At 48.3% G+C, this 24808-nt stretch overlaps 1 protein-coding gene across 2 annotated transcripts in view; it reads right to left on the bottom strand.

The window, feature by feature from the left end:
- Window positions 1-24189, bottom strand: part of SNRNP200 (small nuclear ribonucleoprotein U5 subunit 200) — a 30533-nt gene extending 6344 nt beyond the window's left edge. For both annotated transcript variants that reach the window (XM_023211485.2, XM_023211484.3), the window contains exons 1-35: window positions 24032-24189; window positions 23347-23510; window positions 21780-21951; window positions 19880-20072; window positions 19354-19409; window positions 17979-18077; window positions 17469-17621; window positions 17257-17356; window positions 16933-17069; window positions 15983-16066; window positions 15709-15882; window positions 15280-15417; window positions 14885-15040; window positions 13832-14002; window positions 11772-11965; window positions 11430-11553; window positions 10205-10354; window positions 9847-9957; window positions 9129-9260; window positions 8773-8961; window positions 8246-8443; window positions 7677-7829; window positions 7487-7567; window positions 7114-7197; window positions 6325-6431; window positions 5880-5998; window positions 5452-5606; window positions 5175-5364; window positions 4798-4971; window positions 3673-3833; window positions 2852-3079; window positions 2311-2502; window positions 2033-2211; window positions 1700-1851; window positions 337-445 (exon numbers count right to left, since the gene is read on the bottom strand). In XM_023211485.2, coding sequence (XP_023067253.1) covers window positions 337-445; window positions 1700-1851; window positions 2033-2211; window positions 2311-2502; window positions 2852-3079; window positions 3673-3833; window positions 4798-4971; window positions 5175-5364; window positions 5452-5606; window positions 5880-5998; window positions 6325-6431; window positions 7114-7197; window positions 7487-7567; window positions 7677-7829; window positions 8246-8443; window positions 8773-8961; window positions 9129-9260; window positions 9847-9957; window positions 10205-10354; window positions 11430-11553; window positions 11772-11965; window positions 13832-14002; window positions 14885-15040; window positions 15280-15417; window positions 15709-15882; window positions 15983-16066; window positions 16933-17069; window positions 17257-17356; window positions 17469-17621; window positions 17979-18077; window positions 19354-19409; window positions 19880-20072; window positions 21780-21951; window positions 23347-23510; window positions 24032-24076 — 5024 coding nt within the window. In that variant the 5' untranslated portion in view covers window positions 24077-24189. The remainder of the gene's footprint in view (window positions 1-336; window positions 446-1699; window positions 1852-2032; window positions 2212-2310; window positions 2503-2851; window positions 3080-3672; window positions 3834-4797; window positions 4972-5174; window positions 5365-5451; window positions 5607-5879; window positions 5999-6324; window positions 6432-7113; window positions 7198-7486; window positions 7568-7676; window positions 7830-8245; window positions 8444-8772; window positions 8962-9128; window positions 9261-9846; window positions 9958-10204; window positions 10355-11429; window positions 11554-11771; window positions 11966-13831; window positions 14003-14884; window positions 15041-15279; window positions 15418-15708; window positions 15883-15982; window positions 16067-16932; window positions 17070-17256; window positions 17357-17468; window positions 17622-17978; window positions 18078-19353; window positions 19410-19879; window positions 20073-21779; window positions 21952-23346; window positions 23511-24031) is intronic.
- Between the last annotated feature and the right edge of the window lie 619 nt (window positions 24190-24808).

Here is a 24808-nt window from a genome sequence, read left to right as displayed (position 1 = left end):
CACTGTTCTAGCTTCTATATAGGTGTACGACCTTGACCAAGTCACTTTTCCTAATCTACAAGATGTTTGAGGTTAATGACATAATGTCAAACATTCCTCCTGGCTCTAACTTCCTACCTCTCCCAACTGCTCAATGTGGAAGCACAATGACTAAAAAACAAATGTGAGCCTAGGTATTGAGACACAAAACTCCCAAACACTTGGCTCTGGTGGCATCTCAGCTGTTAACTTCCCTAACACCTTTCCTTCATCCTAGCTTGCTTTCTGTGTGTCTGCAGATTCACACTCATTTTAGGAAGGAGGTCTGGGCTAACACAGACCACCAGTTGTACTCACGCGTGGATCTTGCCATTGTAGTACTGGGTGTCCATGATGATTACCAGGTGGGCAGCCACGTTCATGCCCCAGCAGAGACTCCGAGAAGCCACCACCACCTGGATAGCTCCTGAGCAGCAGAAGGGAGAGGAAGGCTGAGGACAGGGGTCTCTGGGCGAAGCAGGCTCACTACCTCATGGGCAGGCCATGGCTTACCCTGTGCTACGTTTCAGAACTCACAGCGAGGCTGGCTAGGAACAAGGTCTAACATGAATGAGAGCTAACACATTGCTATGAGATAGCTCCATGATGCTGGTGCCTTGCTGTGGGACTATCCAGGAGAAAACAAGTCATCATAGAACAGAACCCAAAGCCCAGGAACACCAAGGCATAACTACTGCTGATGGACTGCTCCTCTGACCGGAAAGTGCTAACACTCATGCAGCCACGGGCTGGCTCAGCCACGCCAGCAAACCGGAGATCACTCTAAGCATGCCCCAAACAGGCAGATTCAAGGGCCAAAGAGTGACAGGAAGTGATTCTGGCAGGAGGATCTCCAATGAGGCTCCATTAAGCAGTGTTAAAAGGTAAATCTTTGCACAGAATGCCACAGGTCAACAAGGGACAGTGGCCAGCAAGAGTGTGCCCAAGGGAGAATCAGAGCTCTCCTGTGTGCTAATCTCTAAAGTCTAACGATCTTGGTGAGATGGTTTGGATCTGTGTCTCCACCAAATCTCATCGAACCGTAGTCCCCAGTGTTGGAGGAGGGGCCTGGTGGGAGATAACTGGCTCACAGGGGCGGAGTTCTCATGAATGGTTTAGCACAACCCACCCTTGGTACTGTCTAGCGAGTTCTCACAAGATGTGGTTGTTCAAAAGTGTGTAGCACCTCCCCACTCCCGCTCTCGGTCCTGGCTCCTGCCATGTGAGATGCCTGCTTCCCCCTGGCCTTCCTTGAGGCATTCCCAGAAGCAGATGCCACCATGCTTCATGTACAGCCCGCAGAAGTGTGGGTCCATTAAACCTCCTTTCTTTGTAAATGACCCAGTCTCAAGTATTTCTTTATAGCAATGCAAGAATGAACTAATCCAGGGACAAGCAGCAGTCTAGTGGCCAAAGGTCCTGGACTCTAGAAAACCGGGTTCTGAAGTGGCACAGCCCGACGTGTCTGCCTGTTTTCTCACCTGGCAAGCAGGGACAGTGTTTGTCTCACCTGCCTCACGAGGTTCTTCGAGGATCAAATGAGTTAACAGCTAAGAGTCCCAGACAGTATTCTGAAAAGGTCTAGTGTGCTGTAGAGAAATACTGCCGCCCGGACCCCTCAAGTTTACCACCACCACTTGGTGATACCCTTGCTGTGCTCCCCTTCCATGGCCTGACTCACCTGAGCTAAAGAGCTGCTCCACTAGGCGCCGCTCCATGGGGCTGAGCCCCTCATGCAGGTAGCCCACCCCATTCAGCAGCGTTTCCTTGAGCGTGCTGTCACTCAGCTTCTCCAGGTAAGGAATCAGATCCTTCTCGGTGCAGTGCAAGAACCTGTGCGGCACAGGCAATGGCTCAGCTCAGAGTGGTCCCAGTCCTGGCAGACATCCTGCCAGCTGTGCAGAACCTGGCCCCGAGCCACATGGGCTAACCCCACCCTCATGAAGAGGACACCCTTGGAGTGGGCCAGCCTCACTTAACCTAACCCCAACCCCAGACACCAGGCCCCGCCCACCTCTGCCGCTGGATGTCTGCCGCACACGTGGTGAGGATGTCGATGGCAGTGAGGCGGGTCTGCTTGCGAGACGGGACAAAGACAATGACAGGCTTCTTGGGCGAGTGCTTGGTGATAGCATGGTACACGGGCTTGGCCATGGAGAGCAGGCGGGTTTGTGTATGGCTGATGTTGAAGCCCTGGCGGCCGGGGAGAAGAAAACACACCAAGGTTATCAGACCTGGGTCACTCAGGATCTAGGTGAGACCCCACAGACGGATGAGGAGAGTGGGTCCTACCTGGATGTGCAGCTCCAAGGGGACAGGACGCACATTGGGGTGGAAGTTGAAGGTGGAGGTGGCGCTGCAGCCCAGCCAGTGGGCCACATCCTTGGCATTGGAGAGCGAAGAGCTGAGTGCTACAATGCGAATGGGCCGCTCAATCTGGGAGGAGATGTAGCGCATTCGGGAGCAGATCACTTCTAAGACAGGCTGGAAAGAGGGAGGGAGGGTCACTGCAGGCCGAGGCTCCCATCCTCTGCCTGGAGGTCCCCTTTGTGAACAGCCCAGCAGCCTCAAAATGACCTCTTTCTTCCTTCTAAGTAGGAGCTCTCATGTTTTTGGTTCTACCTCCTCCACAGCAGCCAACCTCCACTGAACAATACTGTTTTCCTAAAGTACTACCAAAAAAGCTGACACTGTCCCTTTGGAACAGGGCAGCAGGCAGAATCCTCCAGGGAGAAGCCCTGAGCCTCCATCCTCAGACCCAAATATAAGGCCCAATGCCAAGGTCACTTGGTCAGTCGCAGTCCCTCATCTGTGCTGCAAGGTCACGCCATACCCCATTCTCGCCCCCGATAAGGTGGACCTCATCCACCACGAAGAGGTTGATGTTCTGCACGTTCTTGCGCTGCTTCCACCGCCGGGAAAGGATGTCCCACTTCTCAGGGGTGCTGATGATAATGTTCCCTTTGCCCAGCAGCTTCAGGTCTGTGCTGGTCTCTCCCGTCAGGAGCACCACCTTCTTGTTGAGCCTGTCCTGGAACTTCTCATACCAGTCCATGTATACCTGGCAGGCAGAGGAGGGAGGCAGAGCAACATGAGGTCATACCAGGCATCTTTCACTTACCTGAGGAAAACCTGAGATGCCAAACAGAGACCTATTGACCTGCAGATCTCAAGCTACGTTCTAATCCCACAGTAGCCTTTATGCGATGGGGCAGCTTTTCTTTCCTTTTTTTTTTTTTTTGAAATGAAGTCTCGCTCTCGTTGCCCAGGCTGGAGTGCAGTGGTGCAATCTTGGCTCACGGCAACCTCCACCTCCCAAGTTCAAGCAATTCTTCTGCCTCAGCCTCCCGAGTAGCTGGGATTACAGGTGCCCGCCACCATGCCCAGCTAATTTTTGTATTTTTAGTAGAGACGGGGTTTCACCATGTTGGCCAGGCTGGTCTCGATCTCCTGACCTCAGGAGATCTGCCCGCCTCGGCCTCCCAAAGTGCTGGGATAACAAGTGTGAGCCACCACGCCTCGCTGGGGTGGCTTTTCTTTAATACACAAACTGAAGAAATGACCCTGCAAATTTCCGGCCTAAAAAAGCCTTTATATGGAATCACAGATGAAATGCTTCTGGGCAAATTCACACGACACAGCGCCATATCATACCTGCTCTGCCAGGGCCTCCATGGGGGTGATGTACACACAGCGCCCCTCCGAGCTCTGCAGCAGCATCCGCAGGATGGCAAACTCTGCACAAATGGTCTTCCCACTGCCCGTGGGGGCCCCCACAAACACATTGTCGTCACTGTTGTACACAGTGTTAAACACTGGAAACCAACAGAAAGAAGCAGTGTGAGTATCAAGAGGGAAGAAGAGACGGACTGGGACGTGGACCACTTGTCAAAACAAAGGACAACATAAGAAATGAAGTCAGGCAGTTCTGGAGTGCAGACAGAGGAGCATGGCATCCGAGCCTCTAACTCCAGGCCGGCCCTGCTGTACCCCCTCACCTGCTACCACTTAACAGGTAAAAGCGAAGAGGTCAAGATCAAGAGCCCAGGTCCCCTGGAGATGTGTGGGATGACAACAAAAGCAAAGCAAAAGAAGCCACACATCCTTCTTTGCTTCTCAGGGACTAGGATGCAGGACAGAAAGGAACTGGATCCCTTTCTCTGCCCCTTCAACACTCCCCTGCATTTCCTAGAAATAGCCTAAGGTAGAAAGCAAGAGCCTTAGCTCTGGCATCAACACTGAATTAAAATACAAGTTCTATTTATCAGTTGGTTCAACTGGGGCACCACCTATGCCTCAGTTCCTCACCTATAAAATGGAACGCTAATAGCAGTATCTCCAATAGTGATTCCTTTTAGGCTTGGTGGGAGGAGTAAGAGAGAAAACACTGGTGATGTACTCAGCCAAGGACTGAGAACACAGTGCCTGCTCTGTGAATGTCCGTTATTTATCATGATGTGGGGGAGGAGGCCTCAGTGCCACCCCATGGTTCTGGTTCAATACTTGAGCGCCAGGGGCAGGCCTCTAAGCCCCCGGGCCCGAGAAATAACCATGCTATGTAAGGCCTTGCTCTGCTGCCCCTCCACAGTGACACATGCAGAGCAGCAAAGCAACCAAGGCTTCTGACAAAGGAAAAAGTCCTGGTGGGTCCCAGGGGTCACGCTGAGGAGCTCCCAGGCCTACCAAGTGCCTGAGCGCCCCCACTCCCCTGCCTGCCACAGAACACATCTGTCTCCCAGTGACTTCAAAAGCCTCCAGAGGAGGGATGGAAACACTTACCCTGGGTCTGGATGGGATTGAAGAAAGGAAATTTATCTTGGTAAAGACTCTCAAAGGCGCTGTTTCTCAGAGCAGACACGGGCAAGGGCTGCAGGTCCAAAAGCTCGGTGGGAGGTGGGTACTTCTCCGGCAAGATCAGGTGCCGGAAGGAGACAGGCAGCTGGGTCTCACAAGCTACCAGAAAAGAAACAGGAAGGAGATAAGCACTGCTCTCTTTACCTCACTCGCCTCTAGATCCCCTCCGTGAACACTGGAAACCTAGGCAGCGTATGTATCACTCTGTCCCCAGCAAAGGCAAGCCCGGGACAAAGTGCAAGACATTCTTCTACTGTCCTTGGAGGGACTGTTCCTGGGGACTCTAGAGAGGAGACACTCACAGAGCCAGCGGTCAGACACCACTCGGATGAAGTACTGAGGGGGCAGCGGTTCAAAGACAGGCACGAAGAACGTAATGAGGTGCTCGTCCTGGGCGTACTTGGCCTTGAGGAGAAAATACTCATGGTGCAGAATCACCTCGCTGTCCACGTCTTCCACCAGAATCCAGAAAGCCTCAGATGAACCATGCACCTGCCAACAGAAGCAAGGGTAAAAGGAATGCGAGTCAACGTAGACAGCGCGCCTCCGATCCAGCTCCTCTGCCCAGCAAAGCCTCACCTTTTCATCCCACTGGAAGTCTGGCGTGATGGTCAGCTCCACCTTCAGGGTGGAACGTGTGATAGGCTGCAGGTGCACTGACAACTCCAACTTGGGAAACAGATGGACATATTTGTGGATAGTCTTCCCCATCTTTGGCATGCGGATAAGCTCCCCTACGAGGAAATGAGAGTACTGAGGCTACAGCCCAGCCTGCCCACTATCCTGCAAACTGGGCCTGAGGGCCACTGTGGGAAAGGAGTAGGGTCTTCCCTTTATGGTCAGTGGAGCCCAGGATTCCAAGTCCCCAGACCAAGGGCCAGCCCTTCAATGGGACTTGGGGAGGGAACACAGGACACTAATGCACAGGGCTAGGAACAGGAAGACTGCGTAGGCAGACTGGGAGAGACACCCAGGCCGTGAAGACAAGGCAAGAGCATCCCACACACCGATCTCATTATGATTCAGGTCGTACAGACGCTCAAAGGGGAAATTCTTCTTCTCAATCTTCTTCACTACTTCCTCAGGGAGTTTCCGGAACTGGCGCAGAGGACACATGGACTGCCACCTATCCAGGAAGGAGACAAAGCTGTTGGTCCCTTCTGCAGGGATGTGACAAACCGTCCACATCATGGCTTCCAATAGTTCAGCGGTGACCACACAAGACACAGTCATTAAAGGCAGACACTGATGCTGTGCCAGCCCTGGCCTCCACCTTTCTCCTACTCCCCAGCCCTACCACAGAGGGCCTTCCCTCTTCTCAACATGCAACAAGGTTCAGATCATACTTCAGACGTCGGGTCTGGAGATCAGATGCACCGAGTTTTCCCCATCAGACCCTTGGGCTGGGGACCCCACTCATGGGGACCAGCATCCGGATCACTGGGTCCTTACATGCGTTTGTCGATCATCTTGCAGAGGTTCAGGGTCTTGTCTGTAAGCTGTGCCCATCCTCGGTTCAGGACAATTTCAAATATCGCTCGCATCAACCGGCCAGCCGACTAGGCAAAGAAGCATCATTCCCACTGTTAAGTCTTGACTATCCCCAAGCCTTGTGAGCCACTCTACACACTGTTTCACCACCTCCAGCTCTGACACAACCACCCATCCCAACTCAAAGGCAAAGTCCCCCGTCTTTACGCCTTTCTCCCTTCTATACAGTAGATGCCTGCCGAATGGGGAACAATTAGAAAAGTGTGGCTCAAGGTCACTGCACAACATTTTAACCTAACATTCACTGCATGATTTTAAAGCTTTTTTCTCATTTAGCGTTTAGAGTTCTAGGAAGAGTTGAGGGTACCAGTGACCTGTTCTTAGAGGTAAAGATGAAGAGCAGCTAATAAAACCCCATGCCATTTTTGGATTTATTTATGAGCTGTGCAGCAACAGTGGGAAATCACTCCGCTGCTGGGAAGCAGACACTGTGTGCTATGGCTCTTCCTGTCTCTGAGGGCCTGTGGAGCCTTGAAGCATTCCCTCTTAAGGTCTGACCTTTCCCACGTGCTCAAGATGTGTACTACAGAGTGGCCGCACCACACATGCACCAACGACCCCGCAAGAGCAGAAATGAACACTCCTTCCATCTCACTAGCATCGGGCCTCCTTTTCCCAGGATGCACACAGAACACAGGGATTGAACTGTTCAGGCCCCTTCTCACAGCTCCCACACAACTCCACCCTCACCTGTGTGACATACACCATGTCAGCCATCAGTGCAAAGCCCTCCAATTTCAGCTGCGAGATGAAGGCTTGCAGAAGAACATTGATCTGTAAAGAAGCAAAATCAGCCAGCAGGAGACCAATCACTGAACAGTCCAAGAAAGGGAATTACATTTCTGCTCTGAGCATCCAGGCCAGGTGAGATTTTCTACAGGTCTTGATTTACAAATACTAAATAATTGTTATGTCATATAAAAAGAACATGCGAGAAGGCTGCAAAAACTAGGAGAACTGAGCAGGATACCACACATGAACCCAAATTCAAGGTTCATCTTTTAGAAGATTATGAAAACCACTTAATCCTCAACTGATCAAAGCAAAGAGGAAAGGAGCTCACCTTGGCGCTGGGTTCCTCGATGCTCTCTTTTACAGGGATGGGCACCCTCTCCAGCAACTTCTGCAGCTCCAGCTTCTCCTCCTGCCACAAGGAGGAAAAGGTCAAGGGAAAGCCTTGTGGCCGAGGAGGGAAACCATTCAGTGACTTGGTGAGCACCAACTCCCCGCCCCACCACACTGCATAGGCTCACCTCTCTCACTGTGATGTTCTTGAACTCAGAGGATAACGAGAAGACTCTGAAAAGCTCAATCTCACTCAGGGTGGGCTTCAGCAGCTGGTTGTAAGTCTGCACTGTGTCATTGGTGATGTAGTAGTGGCTGGCTATACGGCCCAGTTCTGTCACCTGGAGAGAAGGTAGGCTCAAACCAGTGCTGACTACTAATGAGCTCCCACCTCTAACTGTGGACCGTAAGTTATTGTCTTATAGGTTTTCTTGTGCGATTTTTGGTCAAGTGTATGACTCAATGTCCTATAGGTTATTGTCCTAATAGGACAACTGGATGAAGTCACAGCAGTACAAGTGCCAGGCCAGGCCCAGGCACATGAAGAAAAATGGCACAATAAGCTGACCCATAGTGAAATGGTGTCTGCACGGACAAGACAGCTGAATTATCCACTTCAAGTTATGGGAAAAGCAACCCACTTTTCTGCTGTTCTAAGCAACAGGTAGTTGCTCACATCGAGAGCACTCTGAGAAATTTTCTCCCGGGCCAATAACTTTTGCTGAGACCTTTGCCTCAAAACCCTCACCCCACGCACCTGGAAGTTGCCCGTCTTCTTGTCGTACTTGACCAGATTGTTCTTGTCCAGCATCAGGGCAGCCGTGTGAACCAGATCTAGTCGGCGCTGGTCCAGCAGGGGATCTCCCTTGAGGTCATCATGAGAGATGCCATAGAGGGTTGGGGATCGCAGCATTCGGATATACAGGTAGGCATAGCCCAGCCAGTTCACTGCGTCCTACAAGACACAGCTCATGGTTCTTAGTATGAAGAAACTCTTGATGTCCAAATGAAAGGCTACCATGAATTGCTTGGAAATTAATTCCCAGCTACAAGGATGCATATTACATCATATTCTGAATGTGCTCAGCATTTCATTAGTAAAAAGATCTAAGCCTCTTCTAAGATCTTGTAACAAGGGGAACTATCTGCCAGACCCAAGATGCGGGTGCAGGGACGGAAAGCCCCGGACGCTGCTGGCCCGCGGCACAACAGGGACCGACCCACGCCTGGTGCCTTGGTGTCTGCGGGGAAGGCATGAAGCACAACAGGCAGAGCCTCCCCTACCTTGGCATTCTGGACATTCCCCAGCACGATTTCTGCGTTGAGCATGTCAGGAAGCTTTGAAACCATCTGGCTTTCAATAGGAAGTTGCTGGTTGAGGAGGGACAGGTAGTACTGCAGCTCCCCATGAGACGTGATAAGGATGCCTTCGCCCTTGGTGTCATACTGGGGTCTTCCAGCACGTCCCAGCATCTAGATCAGGGACAGCGAACCAAGAATGCTGTAGCAAGAGAATGTGTGATTTTGATGCAGGGATCTACATTACAGAACTAGGCCTCTGATCTGCCAGCTTTCCAGCATCTCTGCATTTCAGGCAAGGATATTGGTCCCCACTGAGAATAAACTCAAAGGCTCTGTACCTGCAGAATGTCCAGTGCTCCCAGTTCTGTCCAACGCCCCTTCTCTGGACTGTACACCTGGGTGCCTTTGATGATGACCGTATGTGCAGGGAGATTCACACCCCAAGCTAGAGTTGCTGTGGAAACTAAAACCTAGAGAGGCAAAGCAAGGCAATGAGAACAGATGCCACCATCAGGGGTTACTATCCCCGGCTTCTCTAGGCAGTTGCCTCAGAGCTTCTATCAGGACTAGCCAGTGGGGGTGGGGGGGTCCCAGTACTTGTCAATGTGACACCAGAATAAAGAGGAAAGGTTTCCTTGGGTTCCTCATCTATTCAGGAACAAACATTTCAAGGTTCCAGAGGCACAAGTGCAGACCTGTATTAAACCACCTTAAAGTTACTAGAAAAGGTAAAGCAGAGGCTATCCGGAAAGAGGGAGCGACACGGCCACGCATGCCCCCATGAGGCGCTGTTTGGAGCCATCTGAAGTCACCAAAGTGCTTGCTTCACTATGCTTCTCAGACTGTCCAAAACTCACTCACCTTCCCTCACACAAGGTGTGAAGAGTTGGGAGAGTGGTTTAAGGTTCTGTTTATTGTATCCACCACAACCCTCTGACCTGGGCTAGCTGGGCCAGAAGCAATAAAGTACCAGGAGTAAACATGGCACAACCTTGACACTGCTAGTCTTCTGAAGTATGTCCCACCTGCTCCTCCAAAAGCTTTGCACCCCCTCACCTGAATATGTTTATCAGCAAAAAGATCCTCCACAAGTGTTCGGTCAACCCTGGTCATGCCTGCATGATGAATAGCAAAGCCGTAAGGCAGAAGATCCTTCAGCTCTAGGTTCTGTGGAACAAACGACCGGGGATGAGGTGAGCCTTCCTGTAGGACTCACCCAAGGACTATGGAAATCTCTTCCCATGAGACCCTGCCCCTTAACTACTATGTGGAATAGTAATAATCACATCCAGACAATCAACCTGAACCATGGGAAACAACAGTCCCACAGTACAGTCCTAGAGGAGCTGTCTGAGGCCTCGGAGCGACACGGCTGCCAGGTAGGAATGAGGGAACCCCACCGGCCCCTCCTCACCTTGCACTGCTCCGCTTCTGTTCGCAGGACTTCCGTGGAGGCTGAGCCCTCCCTCAGAAACAGACCCAGAGTGTCCTTCTCCAGGCACATGTCCCGGATGGCCCTGGCCGTCTTTCCAGTCTCCTTCCGGGAGTGGACAAACACCAGCACCTGAGGAGAAGCCACAGTTAGTTTGCCACAGTCACGAGATACTAACAGCCCCAGGGCACCTGTGGCAGGAAGCAGAAGTTGCCCCATCACCACCAGAAGCCAAGGTCCTAGAGAGGGGAAAGGGCAGGAATGTGTACAGGCTCAGAGCAAGCCTCAACAGGGCTGGAGAGACTTCAAGGGAATGCACCCACCAGTTCACAGTTCTGGAACTGAGAAGTTAAACTAACTTCAACATTCTACCTTGAACAGCAAGTTTAAATAGACTACGACTACAAATTCAGGCCTCTCAACTCAGAATTGATGTTCAAGCACCTAACAAGAGTCAAAGCTGCATGAAAATGTGTCTGGAATATAACAGCTAAAACATTCTACTACTTATAAAAGGATTTAGGAAATAAGTCTGAGACTAATACAGTGTTGTAGGAAATGAAGTCTTCCTAGTATTTAGTGCCAAGAAAAGATCTGTCTCTTCATAGAAATTCATATGCTTCTTTTCATCAGACAAAAAGAAATACAAAACCAGTCACTTTCCCTTATTTTTTGTCTTAGTTTAACATTACTCAACTCAACTTTCAATTTAAAAATTCTATCTCACTGTCTAGTAAAATGCCCTCTTCACTAGCTTTTCATTTTCTCTTTTCATTGTCTTGTATTTTTAGTGTAAGCGACCCCAAACCTTCCATGGAGGGACCCTGGATAATGTGAATGGACAAAACGACTATCTGGGACTGGGGATTGCTTGTGGGGGGATTTTTAATTCTCCAAACTCTCTAATGGTTGTAAGGCTATTCAGGTTATCCATTTCATCTGGGCTGAGTTTTGCTAGTTAACTAGTAGTTGTTGGAGAACTGGTCATTTCTTCTGAATTTTTAAAGTTATGAGCATAAAACTACTCATAGTATTACCTTATTATCTTTCCAGTGGCTATAGGTTCTGTAGTAATATCCCATTTCATAGCTGACATTGGTGATTTATGTTGTGTCTTCTTTTAATTTCTGTCAATCTTCCCAAATTATTGGTAAATCAAACATTTGAAAGAACAGGGTTTAAGAGTAACCACAAACCATGGGCAAACCTGATTTTTCCCAGCATGTTCCATGATTTTTTCATAGACGATTTCATTCATGATCTGGAAACGCTTGATAGCTTTTTTCTCTGTGATACCCACGTACGTCTGTTCCAGAGGTACTGGACGGAAGCTAGAAGTTCAACAGTTAGACAAATGAGGCTTTGGCAGAAAATACTGAGAGAATAAACAGTCTTTCTCCTGCCCCAAGAGCAATATTCCTCCTCCTTGATTCACAGCACATCAAACCCAAAGGTCCTTCTAAAACCCAACACAGCAGCACTCCTTGGAAAAGGGGAAGGAGAGCAGGATGGTCACCTTGACAGAACTTCGCCCAGTCTTTTCTGATACCTGTTGTCAAAGTAAAAGAGACCCTTGGCAGGGTCAACACGCAGAAAGGTGGCTACGTCTTCATAGTTGGGTAGGGTGGCACTGAGACCAATGAGTCGGACATCCTCCTGGGTCATCTCAATGTTTCGGATGGCCCTGGCCACCAAAGCTTCTAAGACAGGACCTCTGTCATCGTGGAGAAGATGGATCTCATCCTGTGGAATTGGAGGACAGCAATTACCTCTAGCACTGGAGGTACGTAGTTCCTTTTCCTGGCCTTGTCCCATATTGTAGGCATATAACCTAATGCCTAAAGAAAAACACACGGGATCCCAAGCCAGAGATGCCCAAAGGATGGAGACAATATTTACCATGAAATACTCCAGAAAGTAACAGACTCTGACCATGAGTTGCTTTGGTACAGTTCAGTAACATACTTTGTAATAAGAAATTCTGAAACTCAGATAAATGAGTTTACAACTTTACTTAAAGGTAAACTTCTTTATGAAAAAGGATATAAATATGATCTGATCAGAAACTTCACCTCTGGCAGTTACAGTTCCCAAGAACAAAAGTTATCATGCATCAAATGATAAGTTCTCACGGTCTAAAGCAGTGCTTCTCAAATTTTATTAAGTATCCCAAAGCCAGGGGATGTTCTTAAAATGCAGATTGCATTCAGCAGGTGTGGGGTGAGGCCACAAATCCTGCATTTCTAACAAGCTCCTATTTCATGCTGCCGCTGCTACGACTCCCGCCGTGGATCAGGCTTCAAGCAGCAAAGCTCTAAAGCAGGGGCCAGAAACTTTTTTTTTTTTTAAGTCAGATGTTCCATCTCAAAGAAAAAAAAGCCAGGTGCAGTGGCTCACGCCTGTAATCCTAGCACTTCGGGAGACCGAGGTAGGTGGATCACCCAAGGCCAGGAGTTTGCAACCAGCCTGGCCATTATGGCGAAACCCCGCCTCTACTGAAAATACAAAAAATTAACTGGGTGTGGTGGTGGGCAACTGTAATCCCAGCTACTCAGGAGGCTGAGGCAGGAGAATTGCTGGAACCCGGGCGGTGGAGGCTGTAGTAAGCTGAGATCATACCACTGCACTCCAGCCTGGGCAACAAGAGCAAAACTCCACCTAAAAGAAAAAAAGCCAGATAGTCAGTATTTCAGGCTTTGGGCCATGCAGCCCCTATTGCAAATATTCAGCTCTGCCAGTGCAGCACAAAAGCCGCTGTAAATAATACATAAACAAATGGATACAACTATGTTCCAACAGAACAAAGCCAGTAGCCACAGACTGCCAACCCCTGCTCCAGAACACTGAAAACCAACATGTGAAGTCTCCTTTCTTGCTTTTCCCAGACAACTTAAACTACACTCACTTAGTCACTAATCTCTGGAAGCTTCTGTGTATACAGAATACCATATCCTGATTCCTCATTCATTCCCTCAGAGAATGGATTCTTTTACTTATAAAGCCCTTCATGATGTTGGATATGATGGTTTTTTGCCTATCTGTTTATATTTGTTTCAAAATATTTCAGATATCGTTTCTCGGCCTTTTGGCTAAGATCAAGTGTAGTAAAATATTTCAGACATAAAAAATATATAGAGAGAATAACGTGGCAGGCTGGACACAGTGGCGCACAGCACTTTGGGAGGCTGAGGTGGGCAGATCACAAGGTCAGGAGTTCGAGACCAGCCTGGCCAACACAGTGAAACCCAGTCTCTACTAAAAATACAAAAAGTAGCTTGGCATGGTGGCAGGCGCCTGTAATCCCAGCTACTGGGGAGGCTGAGGCAGGAGAATTGCTTGAACTTGGGAAGCAGAGACTGCAGTGAGCTGAGATTGTGCCACTGCACTCAGCCTGGGTAACAGAGCTAGACTCCATCTCAAAACATAAATAAATAAATAAATAAATAAATAATAAAAAATAAATAACATGGCAAACACAAGCTGACAATAACTGTCATTACAAGGGCTACTACCTACAGAAAAGGCAGCAAAGAAACATTGTGCATGAAAACCCAGCAAACCTTCCTTGACACAACTGGCCTCTATGTTCTACGAGCGCTCCCAACTCACCAGAATGATGAGCCGCACCAGCTGGGTGTAGGTGCGCTCGCCACCCTTGCGGGTGATGATGTCCCACTTCTCGGGGGTGCAGACGATGATCTGAGTGGCACTGATCTCTTCTTTGCACAGCTGGTGGTCCCCAGTCAGTTCAGCAACAGTGATGCCGTAAGTGGCCAGGCGCTGTGGGAGGAAAACTACATCAGACAGGAATGCTTGAAGGGGCCTGGACACCACACTTTCTGTTTGGGCGGTTGGAGTGTAGGGCCTTGGGAGCAGGCATCAACCCATCAGGTGAATACTAGGTGAATCAGAACGTATGAGCATATCTTCCTCAAGCAAACAGAAATTTAACTCAGGCAAATAAAGCAGACAAAAGATCTCTCGGGGCCAGGCACGGTGGCTCACGCCTGTAATCCTAGCACTTTCAGAGGCCAACGAGGGCAGAATGCTTGAGCCCAGGAATTCTAGACCATGGTGAAACCCCGTCTCTACAAAAAATATAAAAATTAGCTAATCTGGTAGCACACCTCTATAATCCCAGCTACTAGGAAGGCTGAAGTGGGAGGATCAGTTGAGCCTGGGAGGTCAAGGCTGCAGTGAGCCATGATTGTACCATTGCACTCCGGCTTGGGCAACAGCAAGACTCTGTCTCAAAAAAAAAAAAAGATCTCTGGGAACTCTGTACACAAGAGGAAGAAATGGCAACTTGTAGATAACAAGACCTAGAATAACACCACTAGGTCTATTACTATCCACATCCATTTGATGTTTCATAAATACTTCAATAACACAAATGATACCAACTGCAGGAAATTGCCATGGAGAAGATGAAAGAAAGATGCTAACCCTTGTAAAAGATGGCTCAGGACATTCTGACTTCAGAAACTCTGCACCTGGGTTAAGTTCCATCTTGGAAATGGGGAGAGAAAAATAAAAAATAAAAACAATCCCAGGAAGCATTCCAGAGATGCCCTAACACAAAAAGCGGTGAGGTCCAGGCCTGTCCACAACACTTTGACAGCTGCGCCCCGTAGCCTCTGGAGGAAAGTTCTACTCCCTCACCTTTCCAAAGCTGCCCACCATCTCCTGCACCAAGGAGCGCATGGGGGCAATGTAGATAATCTTGAAGTCATCCACATTGATGGTGCCGTCCATGTTGATGTGTTTCCCGATCTCTCGGAGCATGCACATCAGGGCCACGTTGGTCTTCCCAGCACCCTGCAGGAGAGGTCGGGGATGAGCACGCCTATTCACCTGGTTGTTCTCACTGCCCTCACTTCCACGGGCTTATTTCCCAAACAGAGAATAGAGTTTGTCCTGGGTACTTTATCCTACCATTTAATCTCTCTTTCATCAAAGGACAAAGAATTAGGGGGTGGGGTGGAAATAAAAAACAATCTTCCAACAGAAACTCCACCCATATTCCCCAAGAAAAAAGCAGGCAGGGTGGCACTTACAGTAGGAGCACACAGCAGCAGATTCTCATCCGTCTCAAGGGCAGCACGGTAGAGCTTACTCTGGATCCGATTCAGTGTTTTGAAGCCCTCAAACCCAGCCTGGGCATACTTTGGAAGCTTTTCCACCGGAAGCAGTTGCTAGAAGAAAAGAAGTGCCATCGATATCATGTTGGCAGCATCCTTGAGCAGACTGTTTTTGTGGGACTGCCAGGATTTTGTTCCCTGGCAATCTCTTCGCATAACTCTCCATTAAAGGTCAGTCCAGAGATCAGTATTGTCCCTGGGCTCAAAATCAGAATGGGAAAATTCTGTTGCAGCTTTCAGCCCTAAAATAAACTATATATGAAACAAAGCTACATTCTGGTCAATGGTTGAAATCCAAACCAGGAGGCGAACTAAGCAGAGAACTGAGGAAAGCAATTCACTTACTTCTTCTGAGCCAAAGGGCTTGGGCTTCAGAGCAGGCACATGCACCTCTTCGTAGCCCTTACGCTGGCGACGGAAGGATCCGTCAGGAAGCTGACAGCGTTTATTGGCCATAAAGTGGCTCCCTTGGGTAAATACCAGGTCCTCCAAGTCCAGAACCTGCCGTGGAGCCAGTGCCTGGGAATGTGAAAGACAAAAACCCCAAGGAAGTGAGCAAGCCGAGCAAGCGAGTTTTCCACCCAACAAGGCCTGGGACATAAATCGCCCTGGATCCTACCTCTCCACCCTGGTCGAGATCCATGGTTTCCAGATCTGTGTCCATTCGAGACTGACGCACTCGCTCTCTCCGGGATCTCTCCTCCTGTAGTGGACGAAGATGAAAATCACAAAAACCATTCATCAGTGTCATAGGTTCTTGTCCTTTTCTGTCCCTGCTTAGCTAATACTTGAGTCACAGGTGCTAACTAGTAAGTCGCCAAACAGAAAGACAACGCTTTACATGGGGACCACCAGAATGATCAAAGCGCACACACACCTTTAAAGGGGCAGTGCATAGTACAGGGACGCCGGAAACAGACGTTCTGTAATTAAGTACCAAGGGCTACCCCTGAGGGGTAAAAGTGTGGGTTCTGTTAAGCAAGTACATGTGTTCTGTTACTCTATTTTAGTAAACACCACGTATTTACTGTGCAAATAAATAAAGATCCCCATAGTGCCGGTGAAAGACAGCAGCAGGTCACTGCTCTCACGACCAAACCAATGTGGATGTGTTGATTCTAACCTGTATGCACTGACAAACCCCGAAGAATTTAGAGAAATTACTTTTTCAACTTCCACTTTTTTTTTTTTTGAGACGGAGTCTCGTTCTGTCGCCCGGGCTGGAGCGCAGTGGCCGGACCTCAGCTCACTGCAAGCTCCGCCTCCCGGGTCCACGCCATTCTCCTGCCTCAGCCTCCCGAGTAGCTGGGACTACAGGCGCCCGCCACCTCGCCCGGCTAGTTTTTGTATTTTTTAGTAGAGACGGGGTTTCACCGTATTAGCCAGGATGGTTTCGATCTCCTGACCTCGTGATCCACCCGTCTCAGCCTCCCAAAGTGCTGGGATTACAGGCTTGAGCCACTGCGCCCGGCCTCAACTTCCTCTTTTAATACGAATTTAGCTTCATGCTGCAATCTTCTAGCCACTGTTAGCTCAGAAATCAGACAGATAAACCAACCCAGTCCTTACTCGGATCAGATCCTCCTTCTCGGTTTCGTGGAGCTGGTAGAGGAACTTGGATAGCTCTGGGTCAGCTTCCATCTTTCCCATAATCCTTTCCTTTTCAGCTTCACTTTGTGCACTGGCCAGCAAGGTACAGTATAAAACTACACACAACAAAAGGAACAAAGGAAAAGTGAGGAGGAGGAAATAAGGCAAAAAACCTTCATCCTTAGAGTAGAAAGAAGAAACATAAAAGAAACAAGCACTTAGGCTGTGAAAACAACAGAATCTCCATCTCACACATGCACACATATGTACTCACTCTGCAAGAAGAGCCCACCATATACTCACTCATCATCCTGTGCTGCCGCAACACTTTAATGAAATCAAAGGTATTGAAACCAAGCAGCAGAACCAGCTGGTTCTCACATTCCCGATCATCACTGGCCGTCTGCGGAGAGAAGGTAACACCACCACTAAGGACAAAGCCATCTGCCACTTCATACGCTGTCCCCATGTGCTAAGATACACTAAACATACAACTATTGTTATCTTGGCCATACCTTCAAAATCTCCAATACTTCATCTGCCTTCTTCTGCGACACGATGGCATCATCATAGAAACGACTGAGCTGCCGCTGTAGCCAAAATGCATCAATATCCCGAGGGTGCAAATCTTTCTTCTTGGAACTCATCAGTTCACCTGAGGCCACGAGCTACAAAAGTAACCAGGCATTTAGCTCACCAGGTCTCTGCCAGCCTTGATCACTTTGCCACCACCCTGCAACCAAGTTCTACTTGCCACCCCACAGCCCACCTTCTGTGAGGACTTTCCAGAGGGAAAAACTCTGGAATACTGTGTTCAGAATACCAGACTAAGACTTCATCAACATATATCTTTGGGAAGGAAGAAAACCGACTGAAATCTTAAGAAACTCTAGACACCAAGTGTTTATCATAGTTCACTCTAGCAAAAGGTGGCTCAACAAATGTAACAGGACCTAGGCATGGGGAAGAAGCACTAACACACAGAAGTAACCTTGCAGCAATGAGAAAAAGCAAACTGAACTTACATTAGCCGAGAGGGTGCAGCGCACGACAGCCTCATCCCCTTCCATGTCATCATCAGATGCCTCTTCTCGAACCTCCCCGTACACATCTTCATCACCTTCCTGTGGAAATGGCCCCAACTCAATCATTATCTGGAGCTGATCCTGCATCACCACAGAACTTCTCCCTCAAGTCACCCTAAATTAGCTCAATGGTTAGAGAAATGGCTTTGGGGTGAAACCGAGAGCCCATTGGAACCAAGGTCAGCCTTATTCCAGTGGACATGTAATAGAAAGATTGCTTGGCACAGACTTATTAGATGCACCTACCTTCTGTTTCTTACCTTAGGCTGCCACAATGGAAATCAACTGGATCATAGCCTCTCTTTAATATACAAACAATCAACACTCAAAAACAGTGATCAGCTAACAGGAGAGAAGAGCTATGCAGAGGCATGCCTGGGAAAGCAGATGGTGACTCGGGAATGAAGAGATCACACTAAGCTTGCTCACCACTCCGTTTACTCACACACTGCACATTAGGCAGACTTGGCACAGTGTCATAGTCAAAGCAGGTGCTTCAATAACGAGCACTGCTAAATGAATGAACTGCTACAAGCAAAGCAGTTTGTTGCTACTTAAAATCATCAGATCCTATTAACTATACTGTAGGAAGAGGCTTAGCAATCATCTGTTGAAATCGCCTCATTTTATAGAAAGAGAAACTGAGGCAAGATGACCTGCCAAGATACAGGACTCAAATTCAGAAGTCTTGGCTCCTAGTCCTCTAACACTCCCTGTGCAACCCCTTCTTCCAGCCCTGGTGTATATACCAGGGATCCATTTTCCCTTTCAGGAGCCAAATCTACTCACTGAGAACTCTAAGGCACTCTGCAATTTTTTCAAAGTACCCCACTTATTCCTATTTATATTCAAGGAATTCTATTAGATGGTAAACATTAACTCCAGTGACTTAACCATGTACGAACTACATCCATGCTCTAAGGCAAATGTGCAATCTTTTGAAACAGGCAGTGGGGACACAGTAATGAAAAACGGGAAAAGATTGTAATACGGTTAAAATGCAGTGAAACATGAGCAGATACATTCTCAGTGAAAGTATTCACTGCACTTCATCTTTTGTCTTTCTTTTTGCTGATCCACTTGGTATATTTTAAATAATCACATTGCTTTACATTTGTTAAATTTGCTATAGAAAAGTTAAAAGATAAATGCATTTCTTTTAAAGCAAAAGAACATATAATGCCTAAGTCTGAAACCCACACAACACCGTAAAATGTATCTGGTTTAAACTAGGGAGCTTCTTTACACTACAAGGGGTCCCTTTACCCTCATCAACTTCAAAAACAAGAAGGGACTGGGCCTGTTTATCACTCACCTCCTCATCAGATTCAAACTGCACATTCACACCATATGTCTCATCAATGTTGTCATCTGAAATGATGAAGGATTAGAAAAAGAGGGCAGTGAATGGCTTGTAAAACAAGGCACTCTGGAGCCGATGTCCTCCCCAACTACCTCTCCTCAGGAAAGATCTAAGTGCTAAGGACACACACAGGCACTTAGATGATCAACAAGAGAGAGCCACCTATGCTGCCACTGCCAAGACCTTCTCCACCTGCCAGCCCTGGAGTCAGCCCAGCTCTGCTTGCTCAACCACTTGAGCCCCCAAGACTCTGCCCACATTTTCTCCCATATTCTACACAACAAAAGGGTCTCAGTAAGGAACAGCTGCTGAAATCTAGGGATTCTGGTGTCTATCAATTATAACTCTTCAAAAAACACACAACAAATTATGGGAACTCACTGACATTAAGGTTTTTAAATGAATGATGCTAGAAGATGCATGTTTAGGGGTCAACAACAACCAGTGAACATGATCAGGACATAAAGAGCTCACTTACCCATATTTTGGATTTCCTTGTCTCCACCATAGTCTGTGATCTTTTTGCCCAGGTTGACTAGCACATGGTATCTGGTATCATCTGTTTGACCCAGCAGCAGGTCAATCTCCTTTCGCCTTTCCTTGTCCCGCAGCTTTTCATTCTTTAGAACAGCTAGAACCTCATCAGCTGCCCCACAAAGGATATCACGTGGCTGGTAGCAAGAAACAACCAACCAATATTGAGAATGATGACAGGCAGAACATCACCAACCAGGTTTATGTGGCGGCAGGATGCGAAGAGCCACACTTCCTCAAAACCTGTTGCACACTAGGCTCTGACCTTTCTCACTGATGCTGATTTAAAATGCCACAACTAAAGGAAGACTCGTCGGTTTTTAAAAAGATTAGCTAGGCGGCCTCAAGCAGCAGGATACAGCTTCCACAACAGCTTGCCACATCTCCAGGTGGCAGTCACTTGGCAGATCTCCTCTAGCCTGCCACACTTTTATAATTCTTTGTCCTCACTTCCTCTAGCACCCACGTCAGCAGAGCTCCTCAGACTCATAATGGTCCCCAATCTAATCACACATGTGTAATGGTTCGGAATACAGATTCTAGAGATAAACCATCTGGATCATATCTTGGCTCTGCCAAATGCTACTTCTGTGACTTGGGAAAATTACTTAATTATTCTTGTCTCACATCTCTCTTCTATAAAACGGAAAATGAATATTAACAGCACCTATTCATGGAGTTACGTGAGGGGGGCGGGAAAAAGACACGTGCTGTTCCACACAAATCAAGTGCTTGGTAAATATAAGCCACTTCTGCAAACCAGTACGTCCCACAAGGGGATCCAGAGGCAAGGTTCATCTGGAACCTCCCAGTTGTGACCCTCTCCTTTTCTGACACGTGGTCTCATCCTCTGGCCGCCTCGCTCTGAGAATATAGAAATAAAAGCAAACTTGGCCAGGTGTGGTGGCTCGCGACTGTAATCCCAGCACTTGGGAAGGCGAGGCGGGTGGATCACGAGGTCAGGAGATCGAGACCATCCTGGCTAACACAGTGAAACCTCGCTTCTACCAAAAATACAAAAAATTAGCCGGATGTGGTGGCGAGCACCTGTAGACCCAGCTACTCGGGAGGCTGAGGCAGGAGAATGGCATGAACCTGGGAGGCAGAGCTTGCAGTGAGCCGAGATCACGCCATTGCACTCCAGCCTGGGCAGCAGAGCGAGACCCCAACTCAAAAAAAAAAAAAAAAAAAGAAATAAAGCAAATTCATTTTTTTCTATACTCTTATAACAATTAAGACACAAGCTGGTGTCCTCAAATTCAATTCCATTCCAACACTAACTACCGGGAGATAGAGTCAGATCCCACAGGCTGAGGACTCAGTCCCACAAGCCTGCCTCCCACTCCATGATGCCAATCACAAGCACAGGCTGTGTGACTTGTGCTTCTCACTGTACAGCTACAAATCGAGCTTTCCACAATCCTCTTTTGGGATTCAACTAATTTGCTAGAGCAGATCAGGGACACGCTTACTTTCACTATAAGGCACATTACAAAAGATGCCTACCAACAGACAACAGATAGAAGAGGTGCACAGGGCAGGCACGTGGGAAAGGGTATGGCGCTGCCAGGCCCTCTCAGGCGCACCACCCTCCAGAAACCTCCATGTGGCAGCAAACTCTCTAAACCTAGTCCTTTTGGGGTTTTTATGGGGGCTTCATTACGTAGGCAGATTGATTAAATGACCAGCTTCCATTCTGAAGCTATCTAGGTGCTGCCAGCCATCAGTTAACTCATCAGCAGACAAAAAGACGCTTATCATTTCAAAGATTCCAAGGATCGTGGAAGCTGTATGCCAGGAAATGAAACAAAGACCGAATATATATTTCACAATATCATACTCACCTGGTCCCCAAGAGCAGCCTGGATGAAGCTGAGCAGCACCTCATAGGTCTCCCGGGTCTCCTTAGTTTTGGGCTTGTAGATGATCCCCACCATCTCATCAATGCCCTCCGACAGCAGAGTGTAACCCTTCATCTTGTTGATGTCATGCCGGTCCTCATCACGCTTTCTTCGCCTAGTGGACACGTGACGGTGAATGGCAGAACCTTTGCTCCCCGAGGGAAGACTGGATCAAGCCCACCCTCCTCTCCTCGGCTTTGTGGCAGGAAGTTAATATCTGAAAACCGGTACCTGAGCCTCTGCAAATGATTCCTGTTGGACCTTGATCACTTGCAGGAGTATTTCTTTATGGGACCCAGTGACAGAAAGAAAAATTTCCCATCATCTTCTCACTAGATACACTACACATTACAGTGAGATATGTTTCTCATTTAAAAAATGCAACCCTTTGGCCAGGTGCAGTGCTTCACGCCTGTAATCCCAACATTTTGGGAGGCCAAGGCAGGCGGATCACCTGAGGTCAGGAGTTCAAGATCAGCCTGGCCAACATGGCGAAACCCTGTCTCTACTAAAAATACAAAAATTAGCCGGGCACAGTGGCGAGCACCTGTAATCCCTGCTACTCAGGAGGTGGAGGCAGGAAAATCACTGGAACCCGGGAGGTGGAGGTTGCGGTGAGCAGAGATCATGCCACTGCACTCCAGCCTGGGTGACAGAGCGAGATACCACCTCCAAAAAAAAAAAAGAAGTATAACCCTTCTCAAAAAAAAAAAAAGTACAACCCTTCATACATTGTATGAGACTATTATATAATAGGATGTTGACTAGTTTTTCACCTCTCAAATGCATTTTCCTTTTCTAGCTAGAGAAACAAGCTCTAACAGAATCTACTGCCGTTGACTATCAACCAATTATAACAAAACTGGAAAAGAAGATATAGCACAAAGTGGAGATAATGTATTAACTCATTTCAAACACAACTACTTTAATCAAACTAAGCCCATGAATTTTGGAAACATCATCATAGGAAAGGGAGCAAGACACCAAGACATTCAAGATCAAAAGATAATGGTGAGGTAAAGGTAAATTTTGAAATACATCCCCAAGAAATATTTAAAAAAAGAAAAAAAAATGCAAAATAAGAAAGAAAACTGTCTTTCATACCGTGGATGCTTAAATTAGTTTGTAACAACAAAATAGGTAAGAAATAGGCAAGAGTAAAGGGAAAAAGTAGGGGTAGAAAGTTAGTAATGGAAAAAAAAGAAAAGAAAAAGAACTACTGGGACATAGGAATAGTAAGGGTCTTGAAAACACCCTGAAGAAAAGAAAGATCTGTCTATGGACTAGAAATACACATGTAAGAAAAAGGTACCAACAAGTTATTTTCCACTTTAGGTACACTTTTTAAGGTCAAAAAAATCTTTAAACTCTCCTGTTCTGCTTTCACCTTCACGAAATAGTTTTAATGCCACTGATCTTACACCAAGCATTCCGGCCAAAATGCTGCTCTAATGTTAAAGGGAAGAGACTTTGGATCTGAAGGAAAAAATAGGATTCCCTTAGCACTCACTTGGCTCTTCTTTCTTCCTGCATCTGCGGTTTGGTCCGTTGAGCCTTGTCTCCCATACGGGTGCCCTCCAGCTTCCCAACAAGCGACAGCACCTCTCCTGTGGGTTCATCCCGGCGGGTCCGGTCAATGAGAGAACGGTCAGCTTGGAGCACAAGATTCGAGTTCTGAAAAGATCAAAACATTACTGAAGCTTTGACATGAGCAGGGCCAATTCCTACTATCACAGTTACCCCAGCTGATGGAAGAATCGTAGTAACTAGTTGCCTATAATCACTAATTCTAACAAAGATATTTTCCTTAAGAATTGCATGGTATGACGCTGTGCAAAAGCGTAGAGCTGAATAAGTCTTACCGCCTGTCGAATCAGCCAAGCAATTCTTGTTCCTAACAATGCCCATCATAACCCACACCTGGGAAAAATCGTGAGTGGGTTGGGAGTGACGTGTGGAATGGGGCGGGCTTAGCGTTGAAGGGACTCGAGGAACTCCTCCTAGAGAGATCTTAGCACTCCCCAGACCCCCGTAGGTTATTTACGTCATCAAATAACCCACATCTTCACGGCGATTCCACTTCCCCTCCGTTTTCGTGGCTCTCCTGGAGGCCTTTAGACTGAAATGCTCTTTTTCAGCCTCCCCCTCCCCATTGGACTCCTGAGCCTGGAATCCTCCCACGATCCCAAACGTACCGCCTTGTACTCGTACTGCAGACTACGGGCGGTTACATCCGCCATGGCCGCGGCTGCTTGGAGACTTCAGGCCTCCACGCCCCCCTGCTGCACGCTGCAAACGGCCGTGGACCTCCGCTCCCGCCGCGCCGGAACGACGCAGGAAAGATGCGCTGGGGGAAGGAAAAGAAACGGCCTCCCTTCCGCTTCCGGGTCGCGCCCCGGACGTGCGGGTCGGGGCGTGTCCCTGGCGTGTGCGCGCGGCTTCCCGCAGCCCTCTGAGCGGGATGTGTGGGCCTGGTGCATTTGGGTCCCCGAATCCCCAGACCCGCGCACTCTGGTTCTGGCCGCCCGCTGGCACTAAGGACCCAGGGCCCGTGCTCTCCCCGACCTCAGTCTCCAGCCCCCCGGCACCCCTCACATCGTAACGAACGTACGGCCGCTTAGCCCCTGTCCCGTCCCAAGACCTTTCCTTCCGGTTCCTTCCTCTTTGGCAACAGTCCCATGAGGTAGGCAGGAAAACAGGGCCTGAAAAGCCCCGTTTCCGTTTGAGGTAACGGAAGTACCCAGCGAGCGAGGTGACGGGCGCGTGTGTCTGTGTTTGCGTGTTTTAATGACTGGCGTCTTGGGCGGATCACTTGAGGTCTGGAGTTTGAGACCAGCCCGACCAAAATGGAGAAACCCCATATATACTAAACATAGAAAATTAGCCGGGCGTGGTGGTGCACGCCTGTAATCCCAGCTACTCGGGAGGCTGAGGCAGGAGAATTGCTTGAACCCGGGAGACGGAGTTTGCAG

The sequence above is a fragment of the Piliocolobus tephrosceles genome, chromosome 15 (genome assembly GCF_002776525.5).
Source record: "Piliocolobus tephrosceles isolate RC106 chromosome 15, ASM277652v3, whole genome shotgun sequence".
Classification (NCBI taxonomy): Eukaryota; Metazoa; Chordata; class Mammalia; order Primates; family Cercopithecidae; genus Piliocolobus; species Piliocolobus tephrosceles.
Note: the sequence above shows the minus strand (reverse complement) of the source record. Positions and strands in the feature narration are given on the sequence as shown.